This window comes from Colius striatus, unplaced genomic scaffold (genome assembly GCF_028858725.1).
Source record: "Colius striatus isolate bColStr4 unplaced genomic scaffold, bColStr4.1.hap1 scaffold_110, whole genome shotgun sequence".
Taxonomy (NCBI): domain Eukaryota; kingdom Metazoa; phylum Chordata; class Aves; order Coliiformes; family Coliidae; genus Colius; species Colius striatus.
This window is the reverse complement of record NW_026908402.1, coordinates 1-15,994: the sequence shown is the minus strand read 5'-3', so window position 1 is coordinate 15,994 and position 15,994 is coordinate 1. Positions and strand designations below refer to the sequence as shown.

The following is a 15,994-nucleotide window of genomic DNA, read 5'->3' as shown; positions in this document are numbered from 1 at the left end:
GCCCTGCGCCGCTTCCCATTGGCCAGCGGCGCTTCCCGCCTTCTTCCCTTCTCCCCCTCCTCTGAGGCGATTCTGCCTCCCATTGGCTGCCTCCACATGGCTCCGCCCCCTCCCTGAGGCGAGCTCTCCTTCCATTGGCTCCTTCTCCTTTTAGTCCCGCCTTCCCTCCATCCCCTCCGGGCGTTCTTCCCTCCCATTGGCTCCTCCCCTTCCCGCCCCGCGCTGCCATTGGCCGCCGCGCCACGTGACCCCGCCATGCCCCGCAAGCGGCCGTTCAGCGCCAAGCAGAAGAAGCTGCAGCTCCGGGAGCGGCGGGAGCGGAGGCGCGGCGGTGAGCGGCCGGGAGCGGCCCAGGGCCCGGGGACGGGGGCGGGCCCAGCGCCTCCCGACGCGCCTGACGACGCTTCTCCCGCAGATGCTCCGCTGGGGCCCGAGCCGGGCCCGGGCAGCCGCAGCGGCAGCCGGGAGCGCGGCGGGGATGAGGCGGAGGCCGCGGCGCCCGTGCGGAGGTGAGGGGAGGGCGCGTGAGGGGAGTTGAGGGGCCTTGGGGGGAGTCTGAGGGGAATTGGGGGTTGGGGGGAATTGAGGGCTCTGAAGAGGAGTTTGAGTGGGGTCTTGAGGGGGATTGAGAGGGTTTGAGGGGAATTGGAGGGGTCTTGAGGGGAATTGGGTGGGGTTGAGGGGAATTGGGGGGAGTATGAAATGAATTGGGGGTGTATGAGAGGAATTGAGGACTCTGAAAAGGAGTTTGAGAGGAATTGGGGGGGTCTTGAGGGGAACTGGGGGGGGTGAGAAGAATTGAGGGGGGTTTCAGGTGAATTGGGGGGGTCTTGAGGGGCTTTGAGGGGAATTGGGGGGAGTATGAAATGAATTGGGGAGGTTTGAGGGGAATTGGAGGATGTTTGAGGGGAATTGGGGGGGTCCAGGTGGACTGGGGGGTCTTGAGGAGATTTGGGGTGGTTGAGGGGGATACTGAGGAGAATTGGGGGGGGTCTTGAGGGGAATTGGAGGGATTGGGAGGAGTTGGGGAGAGTGTGAGGGGAACTGGGGAGTATGAAGGGAATTTGGGGGGCTCTGAAGGGAATTGGGGTGGTTTGAGGGGAACTGGGGTGTGAGAAGTGGGAGGGGAACTGGAGGGGAGTGAGGGGAAACGATGAGGGGAAGGAGGGGAATTGGGGGGCACTGGGGGGTTGTGGGGGGGACACTGGGGGGTTGTGGGGGGGCACTGGGGGGCCGTGGGGGGCGCTGAGGGCTCCATGGAGGTGTCTGAGCCCGGGGGGGTCCGGCAGGTTCCGGCTGCAGCTCGGGGGGCTGCGGGCAGAGGATCTGGAGCGGCGGCGGCGCCAGGCACAGGAGGAGCCGCTGGAGCTGCTGCCAGAGACGGCCCTGGAGCTGGACCCCGACAGCATCTACCCCCCTGGTCAGGGGCAATTAGTAACTGGGGGGTAATTAAGAACAGGAGGGGGGGTAATTGGAGAGGGAGAAGGGGGGGTGAGTGCTCTGGGGAGGGTAAGGGAGTGCTGGGGGTGATTAAGCTGCTGGGGCAAAGTGGGGAAGGGACTGGAGGAAACAGAGATAAGGGGTGTAAGTGCTCTAGTGTGGGCTAATTAAGCATTGTGTGGGGCAATTAAGTTGTTGCTGATGATGGAGAGAAGAGAAATTGGTGGAGAGAGTACAATTAATAATCATTTAGGGACAAATGGGGTTGGGCAAGGGGGGATAAGGGTTGAGAGAGGTCCAGAGAGATGTGGGAAGGGGCAAACATGCCCCTGGGGGGGTAATTAATGAGGGAGAGGTAATTAATTTATTGTTAATGATAAGAAAAAGAGCAATTACTATAACAGAGTGGAATTAATCAGTTCAGAGCAAATTGAGGTGAAGCTGGGGGCAGATAAGAGTTGGGAGAGACAAAGAGAGAGCTTAGGAGGAGCAAATACACCCCTGGGGGGGTAATTAATTTGTGGAGAGAGCAATTAACTTGCTGCTAATGGTGAGAAGAGCAGCAATTGGTGCAGGAAAAGGTGGGATTAGTCACGGTGGGGTGAAGTTGGGGGGTGGGCAAGGGTTGAGGGAGACCCAGATGGGGCAAGTAGGGAAGTAGAGAGGGGCAAATCCCCCTGTGGGGGGGCAAATCCCCCCGTGGGGGGCTCTGGGAGCCGGTGGGACCCCCCTGTGCTGGTGCCAGGGCTGGATTTCCCCGGAGGCCCCCCTGGAGCTTCGCCATGAGCCCCCAGGAGCTGCAGCAGCGCGAGGAGGCGGCTTTTGGCTCCTTCCTCCAGGCCATGAGCCAGCGGGGAGGGGGACGTGGCCCCCTTCGAGCACAACCTGGAGGTCAGAGGGGGGCACCAGGGGGGGAGGGGGAGACCCTGAAGTTGGGGAGGGGTCAAAGGGAAGAGGCTGATTGTGGCTCCTTTTGTCCCCTCCCCAGACGTGGAGGCAGCTGTGGAGGGTGCTGGAGATGTCGGACGTGCTGCTGCTCATCGCTGATGCCAGGGCACCCGGTGAGGGGGCACAGGGCAGGGGCAGGGTCCTGACCCCCAGCACCAGCACAGGCTGCTGGGGATCAATCCAGGGGGCAGGGGCAGGGTCCTGAGCCCCCAGCACCAGCACAAGCTGGGGAGAGGCTGCTGGGGATCAATCCAGGGGGCAGGGGCAGGGTCCTGAGCCCCCCAGCACCAGCAAAGGATCATGGGGAGCTGCTGGGGATCAATCCAGGGGGCAGGGACAGGGTCCTGAGCCCCTCATCACCAGCACAGGATGATGGGGATCAATCCAAGGGGCAGGGGCAGGGTCCTGAGCCCCCCAGCACCAGCACAGGCTGCTGGGGATCAATCCAGGGGGCAGGAGCAGGGTCCTGAGGCCCCCAGCACCAGCACAGGATGATGGGGAGCTGCTGGGGATCAATCCAGGGGGCAGGAGCAGGGTCCTGAGCCCCCCCAGCACAAACTAGGGGCACCTCAGGAGGTTCCCAAACCCCTTTGGCCACGTTCCTGTGCCCCCTGACCACGAGGAACCTCCAAATCCCCCCCACCCCGTTCCATCAGCACCCAAATTGGAGTGAGGGGCACCCAAACAACCCCCCTTTTAACCCCTTCCTGCCCAGGTGCTGAACATCCCCCCGGCCCTGGTGTCCCACGTCACTCAGGAGCTGGGCAAGGGGCTCATCCTCATCCTCAACAAGGTGGATCTGGTTCCCCCCTCGGTCACCACGGCCTGGAGCCACCTCCTGCGCCAGCGCTTCCCCGCCGCCCGCCTCGTGCTCTTCAGCTCCGCCCCTGCCACCGGTGGGTGCCTGGCCTGGGGGTGGGGGGGCGCCTGGCACCCCCTCAGGGGTCCTGACGACACCCCCTTGTGTCCCCCCACCCCAGGGCTGCAGAGGAAGCAGCGCAGGGCAGGGAGCTGGAGCCGAGCCCTGGGGCCCTGGCAGCTGCTGGAGGCCTGTGAGAGCATCGTGGGGGGAGAAGGTGAGGAAGGGTTTGGAGGGTGAGGGGAGGGAACACCAGCAGTGAGGACCCCCCTGTGTGCTGGGGAGGGTGGTCCTTGGGTGCTGGGGAGGGGCTGTTCTGTTTGGGGAGAGGGATCCTTTGTCCTGGGTGCTGGGGAGGGCTCCCTGTGTCCCCTGGGTGCTGGAGGGAGGGGTCCCTGTGTCCTCTGGGTTCTTGAGGGGATCCCTGGGTACTGAGGAGGGGTCCCTGGGTTCTGGAGGGGGGGGTTCCTGTGTCCCCTGGATGCTGGGGGGGGTCCCCGGGGTGCTGGGGAGGGGTCTCTGTGTCCCCTGCGTGCTTGGGGGGGTTCCTGGGTGCTGGAGGGGTCCCCATGTCCCCTGGGTGCTGGGGAGGGGTCCCTGGGTTATGGTAATGGAGTCCCTGGGTGCTGGAGGGGGTTCCTGTATCCCCTGGGTGCTGGGAAGGGGTCTCTGTGTCTTCTGGGTGCTGGGGAGGGACCCTGTGTCCCCTGGGCGCTGCATCCCCTGGGTGCTGGGGAGGGGTCTCTCTGTACCCTGGGTGCTGGGGGGGTCCCTGGGTGCTGGGGAGGGGTCTCTCTGTACCCTGGGTGCTGGGGGGGTCCCTGGGTGCTGGGGAGGGGTCTCTCTGTCCCCTGGGTGCTGGGGGTCCCTTGGGTGCCCCCTCCCTCACCCTGGCTGGTGGCCAGTGGACCTGAGCGGCTGGCGAGCGCAGCTGGAGCGGGAGGAAGAGGAGGAGGAGGAGGAAGAGAAGCCGGAGGAGGAAGAAGAGCAGGAGGAGGAGGAGGATGAGGATGAGGAGGATGGCGCGGCGGGGCCGCGGCAGTGGCAGCGCTACCGGCACGGCGTGCTCACGCTGGGGCTCGTCGGTGAGGGGCGGGGCCTGGGGTGGGCGGGGCCTCGGGCAGCGGCGGCCTATGGGGAGGGGCGGGGCTTCGGGTGGGCGGGGCCTCGGGCAGCGGCGGCCTATGGGGGGGTGCAGAGTGTGATGTTGGGGTGCAGAGTGTGATGTTGGGGTACTGTGGGTGATGGGATGCAGGGTGTGATGTTGGGGTGCTCTGGCTGATGTTGGGGCGCAGTGGGTGACTCTGGGGTGCCCCCAGGGCTGCCCAACGCGGGGAAGTCGTCGGTGCTGAACGCGCTGCTGGGCCGCGCTGCCGTGGCCGTTTCCCGCCTGGGAGTGGGGTGCAGGGTGTGATGTTGGGGTGCAGTGGGTGATGTTGGGGTGCTCTGGGTGATGTTGGGGTGCCCCCAGGGCTGCCCAACGCGGGGAAGTCGTCGGTGCTGAACGCGCTGCTGGGCCGCGCTGCCGTGGCCGTTTCCCGCCTGCCCGGCCGCACGCGCTATTTCCAGACGCATTTCCTCGCCCCGCGCCTGCGCCTCTGCGACTGCCCCGGCCTGGTGTTCCCCTCCACAGCCCCCCCGCAGCTGCAGGTCAGACACTCAGCCCCCCCAAAAACCACCCTGGGTCCCCCCAAACCCCCCTGAGCCCCCCCAACCTCCCCTGTGCCCCCCTGAGCTTCCTCAAACCCTCCTAAACCTCCCTGGGTCCCCCCAAACCCTCCTAAAGCACCCTGAGCTTCCTCAAACCAATCTGAGCCCCCCTGAGCCCCCCAAACACCCCCCTGAGCCTCCCCAAACCCTTCTAAACCCCCCTGAGCCCCCTCAAACCCCCCTGGGTCCCCCCAAACCCCCCAAATCCCCCCTGAGCTCCCTCAAACCCTCCTAAACCCCCCTGGGTCCCCCCAAACCCCCCTGAGCTTCCTCAAACCCCCCCAAATCCCCCTGAGCCCCCCCAAATCCCCCTGAGCCCCCCCAAACCCCCTGAGCCTCCCCAAACCCTCCTAAACCCCCCCGAGCCCCCCATCTCCCAGCTGCAGGAGCCCCCCACAGCCCTGTGTGTCCCCTCTGACCCCCCTGAACCCCCCTTCCCAGGTCCTGGCAGGGGTGTACCCCATCTCCCAGCTGCAGGAGCCCCCCACAGCCCTGTGTGTCCCCTCTGACCCCCCTGAACCCCCCTTCCCAGGTCCTGGCAGGGGTGTACCCCATCTCCCAGCTGCAGGAGCCCCCCACAGCCCTGTGTGTCCCCTCTGACCCCCCTGAACCCCCCTTCCCAGGTCCTGGCAGGGGTGTACCCCATCTCCCAGCTGCAGGAGCCCCCCACAGCCCTGTGTGTCCCCTCTGACCCCCCTGAACCCCCTTTCCCAGGTCCTGGCAGGGGTGTACCCCATCTCCCAGCTGCAGGAGCCCCCCACAGCTCTGTGTGTCCCCTCTGACCCCCCTGAACCCCCTTTCCCAGGTCCTGGCAGGGGTGTACCCCATCTCCCAGCTGCAGGAGCCCCCCACAGCCCTGTGTGTCCCCTCTGACCCCCCTGAACCCCCCTTCCCAGGTCCTGGCAGGGGTGTACCCCATCTCCCAGCTGCAGGAGCCCTACACAGCCGTGGGTTACCTGGCGTCCCACCTGCCGTTGCCCGCCCTGCTGCAGCTGCAGCTGCCCCCCACAGCCAAGGCCTGGACAGCCTGGGACATCTGTGAAGGTACCTGGGGGGGCTTTTGGGGTGAATCCCCCCTCAGCTGGGGCTGCTGGTTCCTCAGTGTGTCCCTGGGAGGGAGTTGGGGGTCGATTTTGGGGGTGTTGGTTCCTCAGCATGTCCCCAGGGGGTCTGTTTTGGGGTGTTGAGGGGTTTGGGCGCTGTGTTTGGGGGTGCTGGGGACAGTGTTTGGGGTGCTGGCTCCTCAATGTGGCCGGGGGGCTGTGTCTGGGGGTGCTGAGACTGTGTTTGGGGTGCTGACTCCTTGGGACCACAGGGGGCTGTGTTTGGGGGTGCTGACTCCTCCCTGTGACGGGGGGCTGTGTTTGGGGGTTTGGGGGCTGTGTTTGGGGTTTGGGGGCTGTGTTTGGGGTGCTGTTTCCCCCCTGTGACTGGGGGGCTGTGTTTGGGGTTTGGGGGCTGTGTTTGGGGCGCTGTTTCCCCCCTGTGACCAGGGGGCTGTGTTTTGGGGCGCTGTTTCCCCCCTGTGACCGGGGGGCTGTGTTTGGGGGTTTGGGGGCTGTGTTTGGGGTTTGGGGGCTGTGTTTGGGGTGCTGTTTCCCCCCTGTGACCGGGGGCTGTGTTTGGGGTTTGGGGGCTGTGTTTGGGGTGCTGTTTCCCCCCCTGTGACCGGGGGGCTGTGTTTGGGGTTTGGGGGCTGTGTTTGGGGTGCTGACTCCCCCCTGTGACCGGGGGGCTGTGTTTGGGGTTTGGGGGCTGTGTTTGGGGTGCTGACTCCCCCCTGTGACCGGGGGGCTGTGTTTGGGGTTTGGGGGCTGTGTTTGGGGTGCTGACTCCCCCCTGTGACCGGGGGGCTGTGTTTGGGGTTTGGGGGCTGTGTTTGGGGTGCTGTTTCCCCCCTGTGACCGGGGGGCTGTGTTTGGCGTTTGGGGGCTGTGTTTGGGGCGCTGACTCCCCCCCGTGACCGGGGCTGTTTGGGGCGCAGCGTGGGCTGCCAGGCGCGGGTTCCGCACGGCGCGGGCGGCTCGGAGCGACGCGTATCGCGCGGCCACGGCGCTGCTGCGGCTGGCGGCCGACGGGGCACCTGCGCCTCTGCCACCGGCCCCGGGGCTACGCGGCGCACAGGGGTGAGACCCCTCCCCAACCCCCTCGCTCCTGGGGACCCCTCCCCAAATCCCCCTCTCGCTCCTGGGGACCCCTCCCCAACCCCCCCCCCTCCCTCCTGGGGACCCCTCCCCAACCCCCTCGCTCCTGGGGACCCCTCCCCAAACCCCCCTCGCTCCTGGGGACCCCTCCCCAACCCCCTCGCTCCTGGGGACCCCTCCCCAAACCCCCCTCGCTCCTGGGGACCCCTCCCCAACCCCCCCCCTCCCTCCTGGGGACCCCTCCCCAACCCCCTCGCTCCTGGGGACCCCTCCCCTAATCCCCCTCTCGCTCCTGGGGACCCCTCCCCAACCCCCTCGCTCCTGGGGACCCCTCCCCAACCCCCCTCACTCCTGGGGACCCCTCCCCAAACCCCCCTCCCTCCTGGGGACCCCTCCCCAACCCCCCTCTCGCTCCTGGGGACCCCTCCCCAAACCCCCCTCGCTCCTGGGGACCCCTCCCCTAATCCCCCTCCCCAAACCCCCCTCGCTCCTGGGGACCCCTCCCCTAATCCCCCTCCCCAACCCCCTCGCTCCTGGGGACCCCTCCCCAACCCCCCCTCCCTCCTGGGGACCCCTCCCCATACCCCTCTCGCTCCTGGGGACCCCTCCCCAACCCCCCCTCCCTCCTGGGGACCCCTCCCCAACCCCCTCTCGCTCCTGGGGACCCCTCCCCAACCCCCCCCTCGCTCCTGGGGACCCCTCAGTGCTCCCCGAGCCCCCCCTTACTGTGTCTGTGCCGTCCCCAATCCCCCTCCCCTCGCTCTCTGGGACCCCAAGCCCCAGCTCATGGGCTGTGTGTTATCCCCAACTCCCCCCAACCTTCCCCCCTTGCATTTGGGGACCCCTCCCACATTTGGGGACCCCTCAGTGTCCCCCAAACCCCCCCTTATGGTGTCTGTGTCACCCCCAACCCCCCTTCCTGGGACCCCAGGACCCAGCTCATGGGCTGTGTCACCCCCAATCCCCCTCCAACCTTCCCCCCTCACATTTGGGGACTCCTCCTCACATTTAGGGACCCCCTCCCACTTTTGGGGACCCCTCAGTGCTCCCCAAACCCCCCCTTACAGTGTCTGTGTCACCCCCAACCCGCCCTCCCTCCCTTTTGGGGACCCCTGGCTGCCGTCCGGTCCCTCCCCTCCCCTCCCGGTGACCCCCGTGCCGCCCGCAGCCGCGTGGGAGCAGCACCCCGACACCGCGGCGCTGGCGGCGCTGCTGGAGCGCGGGAACCCCCCCGGGACCCCCCTCGGGACCCCCCCCGGGGACGGCTCGAGCTCGGACGGCAGCGCCGAGGGGGCGGAGCCTGCCGAGGCCACGCCCCCCGCCAGCGCCAATCCCTTCGCGCTGCTGGGCGAGGACGAGTGTTAGCCCCGCCCCCTCTCGCCGGCGCAGCCAATCAGCGACCCGCACAGAATAAAGGTGTTTATTTCTGCACTCAGACGCCTTCTCGTTGGTCGGACGCCGCTGGGCGGGGGCCAATCGGAGGCCGCGGGGCTTCAGAGGGGGCGGGGCGTGTCGCGGTTCAGCCGCCGCTTCCAGCGGCCGCAGCGGCCGCAGCTCAGCACGGTGCGGGGCTGCCCCCCCCCCTGCCGGCGGAGCGGGGGCTCGGCACGGACACCACAGGCCCTGGGTGCCCCGACACCCCCCGGGCCCTGGGATCGCCCCCAGCCCCTGGGGATCGCCCCCGACACCCCCCGGGCCCTGGGATCCCCCTGACACCCCCGGCCCCCGGGATCCCCCCCCAGCCCCTGGGATCCCCCTGACACCCCCCCAGCCCCCTGAGATCCCCCTGAGCCCCTGGGATCCCCCTGACACCCCCCAGGCCCCTGAGATTCCCCCCAGCCCCCGGGGATCCCCTCTGATACCCCCCAACTCCCTGGGATCCCCCTGACACCCCCCAACCCCCAGGATCCCCCCCAGCCCCTGGGGATCCCCCTGACACCCCCCCAACCCCCTGGGTCTCTCCTCAGCCCCTGGGATCCCCCTGACACCCCCCAACCCCCGGGATCCCCCCCAGCCCCCTGGGGATCCCCCTGACACTCCCAACCCCCTGGGTTCCCCCCCAGCCCCTGGGATCCCCATGGGATCCCCCCAACCCCCTGGGATCCTCCTGACACCCCCCAAGCCCCTGGGATCCCCCCCAGCCCCTGGGGGTCCCCCTGACACCCCTCCCAATACCCCCCCACTCCCCCCCCATTCAGACTCCTCTGTGTGTGTGTCCCCCCACCCTGGGTCCCCCCCAAACCCCTCAGGGTACCCCCAAACCCCCCCCCCAACCCCCTCAGGGTGCCCAGGGGGGGTCACTTTGCCCCCCCAAAGCCCGTTGTGCCACCCACCCCTGAGGCGCTGGCGCCCCCCAGCGCCCGGCAGCAGCAGCGAGCAGCAGCGGCGGCACACGGCGCCCTTCACCGAGGGGGCTCTGGGGAGGGAGGGGGGACGTCAACACGGGTATGGGGGTGGGCAGGACCCCCCCAAAAGCTCCCTCACCCCATTTCCCACCCCCCCAAACCCCCCTGAAGGCGACTCACAGGCGCAGGACGAGGCGCCGGGCGGCCCCTCGCTGGGTGCTGCAGTAGAAGCGGGCGAGGGAGGGGCTGTGGGGCAGCACCCAGTGCGCGGCCTGGGGAGGGGGCACGGCTGCAGACCCCCCCTGACACCACCCACATACCCCCTGACCCCCCTGAGACCACCCACATACCCCCTGACACTACCCACATGGCCCCTGAGACCACCCATATGCCCCCAGACCCCCCTGAGACCACCCACATGGCCCCTGACACCCCTGAGACCACCCAAATACCCCCTGACACCACCCACATACCCCCTGAGACCACCCACATACCCCCTGACACCCCTGAGACCCCCCCCCAGTCCTCTCACACCCCTCTATCCCCCTTCAAAGACCCCCCATCCCTCTTTATCTCCCTTCAAGGACCTCTGCACCCCTCCATCCTTCCCTCTCAGCCCCCCCCGAACCCCGTAGCCCCCGTAAACCCCTCCATCCCCCCTTAATGACCTCCAGACCCCCCCCCAGCCCTCTCACACCCCTCTATCTCCCTTCCAGGACCCTCAGCCTCTCACGGGCGCTCTCTATCTCCCTTCCAGGACCTGCGCGTCCCTCCATCCTCCCCCTCAGCGCCCCTTCCCGGCCTTATTTCCCTCCCGAACGCCCCCAGACCGCCTCCAGCCCCCTCTGAGCGCCCCCAGACCCCCCCGGACCCCCCCGGACCCCCCCCGGGCCCCCCCAAACCTGGAAGAGGAAGCTGAGCCTCTGCAGCGCCTCCCGGTCCCGCACGGGCGCCGCCATCGCTGCGCCCCCCATTGGCTGCCGCCGCGCCGCGATGGGCGGGGCCGACGCTTCCCATTGGTCAGAGGGGAGTGGGCGGGGCGAGCGCACCTTTAAATAGGGGGCGCGGCGGCGGCGGTGGGGGGGGAGGGAGGGTGGCACTGGGGGGGTGTCGCACACGGACCCTCTCCAGAGCCCCCCACACATAGAGCCCGTTCCCTGGGGAGGTGTCCCCTGTAGGGACCCCCATGGCCGAGGGGAACGCCCCAGCCCCCCTTATACAGTCTCCCCATAGCGACCTCCCCATAGCGACCCCCTAAAAGCGACCCCCCATAGCGACCCCTCCTATAGTGACCCCCCCATAGTGACCCCTTCATAGCGACCCCTCATAGTGACCCCTCCATAGCGACCCCTCCATAGCGACCCCTCTATAGCGACCCCTCATAGTGACTCCTCTATATCGACCCTCCCATAGAGACCCCCTCCATAGCGACCCCCCCTGGGCACGTTCCTGTGTGCCCTGATCTGGGTGGGAGCTGCTTGTGCAGGGCGTTGTGCTGGGTGAGCTCTGCAGGTCCCTCCCAACGGATGGGACTGAGCTGGGGAGAGACGATGGGGATCTGGGGATCTGGTGCTGCTGAGGGTGAGCTGGGAAGCTCTGGGAGCTGGGGATGCAGAAGCACTGGGATCCAGGGAGATGATGGGGATCCAGCAGCACCGGGAGCTGGGATGATGGGGATCTGGTGCTGCTGAGAGTGGGCTGGAAGCTCTGGGAGCTGGGGATGCAGCAGCACTGGGATCCAGGGAGATGATGGGGATCCAGCAGCACCCGGGGAGCTGGGATCCAGCAGCACCGGGATCCAGGGAGATGATGGGGATCCAGCAGCACCAGGCTCTGGCTGCCACAGCGCTCGGTGACAGGGGCAGGTCCGTGTCCCCGTGTCCCCTCCCACGTCCCTCCGCGTCCCTCCCCGCCCCTGTGTGTCCCAAAGTCCCTCCCACGTCCCTCCCTGTGTCCCCTCATGTCCTTCCCCGTGTCCCTTCACGTCCCTCCCCGTGTCCCAAAGTCCTCCCCACGTCCCTCCCTCGTCCCCGTTTGTGTCCCAAAGTCCCTCCCGCGTCCCTCCGTGTCCCTCCCCGTGTCCCTTCGTGTCCCTCCCTGTGTCCCAAAGTCCCTCCCATGTCCCGCCATGTCCCCTCCCCGTGTCCCTCCCCGTGTCCCGCATCCTTCCCCCATCCCTCCGTGTCCCTCCCCGTGTCCCCGCATCCTTCCCGCGTCCCTCCCCGTGTCCCTTCGTGTCCCTCCCCGTGTCCCCTCGTCCCTCCCGTGTCCCTCCCCGTCCCTGTGCGTCCCCACGTCCCTCCCCCGTCCCCGTCTGTGTCCCAAAGTCCCTCCCATGTCCCTCCCCGCGTCCCTCCCCGTCCCTCCCTGTGTCCCGCATCCTTCCCGCGTCCCTCCCCGTGTCCCTTCGTGTCCCTCCCCGTGTCCTCGCGTCCCTCCCATGTCCCTCCCATGTCCCTCCCCGTGGTCCCTCCCCGTGTCCCCTCGTCCCTCCCGCGTCCCTCCCGTGTCCCGCATCCTTCCCGCGTCCCTCCCCGCTCACCCACGCGTGACCCCTCTCTCTCACACACACACAGAGACCCCCCCATGGCCCCCTCGTTCCCCCCCCCAGCGCGGTCCTTTGGCCGCTCTGGCCGAAGCCACGTCGTGCCCGGGCTGCGGGGGGCGGGCTGCGGGACCCGGTGCTGCTGCGCTGTAACCACAGCTGCTGCCGCCGCTGCCTGCGCCCCCCGCCCGGGACCCCCCCCGGGACGCCCCCCGGGGACCCCCCCGAGCCCCGCAGCCTCAGCTGCCCGCGCTGCCGCCGGCCCTGCGCCCCCCGCAGCCTCCGCACCGACGTGGCTTTTGGCCGTCGAGAGCCGCATCGCGCAGCGCCTGGAGCGCGGGGGGCGCGGGGACCCCCCCCCGCCGCAAGCACAGACACAGGTATTGGGGGGGGCACCGGGGGAGGGGGTGGGAATGAGGTTGGGGGGCAGCCGGGGGGGTTTGGGGGGGGCCAGGAGGAGCTGGGATGGAGGGTGGGGGGGGATTGGGGGGGCACCTGGGGGGGGTTTGGGGGGTCAAGGGGGCTTTGGGGGGGGTCAAAGGGGGGTTTGGTGGGTCCAGGGGGGTGGGATTGAGGCTGGGGGGCTGTTGGGGGGCTCCGGGGGGGTTTGGGGGGGTCCAGGAGAGGCTGGGATGGAGGTGGTTGGGGGGGGGGCACCAGGAGAGGTTTGGGATTGAGGTTGGGGGGCACTCGGGGGGGATTTGGGGGTCCAGGAGGAGCTGGGATGGAGGGTGGGGGGAGCTTGGGGGGGCACCTGGGGGGGTTTGGGGGGGTCAAGGGGGCTTTGGGGGGGTCAAGGGGGGGTGGGATTGAGGCTGGGGAGGGGTTTGGGGGGCACTCAGGGGGGTTTGGGGGGTCAAGGAGGAGCTGGGATTTAGGCTCGGGAGGGGACTGGGGGGCTCCCAGGGGGGTTTGGGGGGTCATGGGGGGGTTTGGGGGGTCGGATTGAGGCTGGGGAGGGGTTTGGGGGGCTCCCGGGGGGGTTTGGGGGGTCCAGGAGGAGCTGGGATGGAGGCTGGGGGGGGGATTGGGGGGCACCCGGGGGGGTTTGGGGGGTCAAAGGGGGATTTGGGGCTCCAGGAGGGGCTGGGATGGAGGTGGTTTGGGGGGGGCACCAAGAGGGGTTTGGGATTGAGTTTGGGGGGCACCTGGGGGGGTTTGGGGGGGTCTGGGGGGGCTGGGATGGAGATGTTTTGGGGGGAGGACTTGGGGGGGGAACCCACATAGCTTTGGGGGGGGGGGTCTGGGGGGTAATTTGGGATCCAGGAGGGATTTGGGGGGGTGACCCAGATGTTGGGGGGCACCCAGGAGGGTTTGGGGGGGGTTATTGGGGGTGAGAAGTGGTTTGGGGGAGGGGGGTCTATTTGGGGGGGTCCAGATGCCCCTGGGGGGGGTTGTTTAAGGGGTGTCCCCCCCCCCCATCACGTGTGTTTGTTTTGGGGCCCCCCCCGCGGCGGCCCCGCCCCCCCCCACGTGCCGGGAGGGGCCCGATCCGGTCGGGTGACATTTTTGGGGGGGGGGGGGTGTGACCGGGGACATTTTTGGGTGATGACATTGGGGTGACACCTCCGGGGACAACAACAACAACCAACCCCCCCCCCCCCCCCCCCCAAAATGGGCTTCTCAGAGCCCCCCCCAAAAGGGTCACCAGCCCCTTTGCCCCCCCCCAATTCGATCCCCCCCACCTTTTGGGGTCCAGTTCTCTGTCCCCCCCGAATTTGATGCCACATCCCCCCCCTTTGGGGTCCATTCCTGTGACCCCCCCCCCAATTTAATGCCACCCCCCCCCCAATTTGATGCCATTTCCCCCCTCTTTGGGTCCATTCCTGTCCCCCCCCCCCCAATTTGATGCCACATCCCCCCCTTTTCCTGTGCCCCCCCATTTTAACCCCCCCCCTCTCTCCCCACAGCCTGGGGGCTCAGCTCCGAGCCGACGCCGCTGCCCCCTCCCCCCCCCCCAGCGCCCCCCAACCCCGGAGGAGCCCCCCCAAAGGAGAGGGGGGGGACACCCCCCCACCCCCCAAAAAGCTGCTCCTCCCCCTCCCCCCTCCTCTGACCCCCCCAAATAAACCAGTGACCCCCCCCCCCAATTCCAGCCATGGCAGAGCTCAGGTGCCACCTTTAATGCCCACGGGGGGGGGGCACCCCAAAAATGGCCCCCCCCCCCAAACAGAGGTGGGGGAGGGGCTCAGGCAGTGCTGGGGGGGGATATTTTGGGGGGGGGGCTCAGGCAGTGAGTTTGGGGTGGGGGAGGCTCAGGGTGTGACGGGGAGGGGGCTCAGGCATCGTTTTTTGGGGGGGGGTGTCACCCCTTGAAGTGATTTTGGGGTGAAGGGGGTGGATTTTGGGGTGGGGGGGGGCGATGCTCTGAGATTTGGGGGGGTGGGGGAGGGGTTTGGGAGGGTCCCTTCAATGCTCCATCGGGGTTGGGGGTCCCCCCCCTTCCTCCCCCCTGCCTGGGGTCTCTCCTTCCTCCTCCTCTTCCTCTGCCCCCCCCCCGCTGCCCCCCCCTCCCCCTCTTGTGGCCCCTCACACAGTGGAGGTGGCCACAGCCTTCAGCCCCCCCCGGGCCCCCTCCCCTCCTCCTCCTCCTCCTCTCCTCTTCCTCCTCATCCTCCTCTTCCTCGCTCTCCGTCGAGCTCTCGCCGAACGCTCGCGGCTTCTCGTAGATGCAGCAGCCTGGGGGGGGGGGTGGGGAGGGGTTTTGGGGGGTCCCCCCAACCTTCAGGGGGGTTTGTTGGGGTGTGGGGGGGCTGGGTCAGAGGTTTGGGGGGGCCCAGGGGGGTCCCAGTTTTAGGGGGAGCTCAGGGGAGTCCCCCAAAGTCACTCACACTTGGAAGAGCATCAGCCCAGGTGCTTGATGGACAAGAGGGGGGTTGGGGGAGGGTTTTGGGGGTCCCCCAAAGTTCAGGGGTGTTGTTGGGGTGTGGGGGGGCTGGGTCAGAGGTTGGGGGGCTCAGGGAGGGTCCCAGTTTGAGGGGTCCCAGTTTGGGGGGAGTCTGGGAGAGGGTCCCCCAAAGCCACTTGGAAGAACATCACCCCAGGTGCTCATTGGACATGGGGAGGTTTGGGGGAGGGTTTTGGGGTGCCCCTCAGCGTTCAAGGGGGGTTGTCGGGGTGTGGGGGGCTGGGTCAGAGATTGGGGGGCTCAGAGGGGGGGTCCCAGTTTGGGGGGGGCGCCCAAGAGGCTCCCCTAAAGCCACTCACACTTGGAAAAGCATCACCCCAGGTGCTCATAGTCCGTGACGGGTGGGTGCCCGCTTTGGGGGAGGGTTTTGGGGTGCCCCCCAGCATTCCAGGGGGGTTGTTGGGGGTGTGAGGGGGTGGCTCAGAGCTTGGGGGGCTCAGGGGGGGTCCCCCAAAGCCACTCACACTTGGAGGAGCGTCGCCCCAGGTGCTCATTGTCCACGGTGTCGCTCGTCCACTCGACCTTCTTGTCGGGCTTCCGCTTGCGCAGCTTCAGCGTCAGGCTGCGGTTCTCCTGGGGGGCACAGAGAGAGCTGAGACCCCCCCCAAAAACACCCCAACCCTTCTGCCCCCCCAGACCCCCTCCTACCCCCCCAGACCCCCTTCTACCCCCCAAACCCCTCCCCAAGGCCTGGGCAGCCTCCAAACCCTCCTGCTGCCCAGCGCTGCCTTCACGCCCCCCCTTTATCTCCCCCCTCCCCAATTTATCCCCCCCCCCAAATTTATCCCCCTCCCCAAGCTCACAGCCCCCCCCCCAATATTTCCCCCCCCCTCAGGTATCTCAGCCCCTCCCCCTCCATCTTCACCCCCCCTTCACACATTTCCAACCCTTCCTGTGTCTTTATTCTCCCCCTCCTCATATTTACCCCCCCCCAGTACCTAGAGAACCCCCCCCAATACCCACAGACCCCCCCAATTACCCACAGCCCCCTCCCCCCATTTAACCCCCTCCTGGTACCCACAGACCCCCCCCCAATACCCACAGGTCCCCCCATCACTTACACAAACCCCTCCCCCCAATTTAACCCCCCTTTTA

The 15,994-nt window shown here is 67.8% G+C and overlaps 3 protein-coding genes across 4 annotated transcripts; 1 reads left to right on the top strand and 2 right to left on the bottom strand.

Annotated features, from left to right (window-relative positions):
• Positions 1 to 222: 222 nt before the first annotated feature.
• GNL1 (G protein nucleolar 1 (putative)) lies at positions 223 to 8,536 on the top strand. Its single transcript, XM_062019690.1, is given in 15 exon segments — positions 223 to 331; positions 416 to 509; positions 1,290 to 1,445; positions 2,186 to 2,284; positions 2,286 to 2,331; positions 2,429 to 2,527; positions 3,104 to 3,284; positions 3,369 to 3,464; positions 4,153 to 4,332; positions 4,567 to 4,643; positions 4,685 to 4,897; positions 5,854 to 6,001; positions 6,942 to 7,033; positions 7,035 to 7,083; positions 8,270 to 8,536. Coding segments are annotated over 15 exon segments (1,803 nt in total). The 5' UTR covers positions 223 to 255; the 3' UTR covers positions 8,467 to 8,536.
• On the bottom strand, positions 8,506 to 10,411 carry RPP21 (ribonuclease P/MRP subunit p21). 2 transcript variants are annotated; one of them, XM_062019688.1, is made up of 4 exons: positions 10,349 to 10,411; positions 9,627 to 9,718; positions 9,437 to 9,517; positions 8,506 to 8,685 (listed from the first exon to the last, which is right to left on the bottom strand). In XM_062019688.1, exons 1-4 carry the CDS (start codon positions 10,403 to 10,405, stop codon positions 8,595 to 8,597), a joined length of 321 nt encoding a protein of 106 aa, XP_061875672.1. In that variant the 5' UTR covers positions 10,406 to 10,411; the 3' UTR covers positions 8,506 to 8,594. The 2 variants fall into 2 exon arrangements, with proteins under 2 accessions (XP_061875672.1, XP_061875673.1); XM_062019689.1 differs by having other exon boundaries at positions 8,506 to 8,687; positions 9,440 to 9,517.
• A 3,688-nt stretch (positions 10,412 to 14,099) lies between these two features.
• Positions 14,100 to 15,472, bottom strand: LOC133629062 (E3 ubiquitin-protein ligase PPP1R11-like; the record flags this gene model as incomplete). The annotated part of the gene is made up of 2 exons (XM_062019693.1): positions 14,100 to 14,670; positions 15,364 to 15,472. Coding segments are annotated over 2 exons (483 nt in total), but the record flags the coding sequence as incomplete, so codon positions are not given.
• Positions 15,473 to 15,994: the final 522 nt, after the last annotated feature.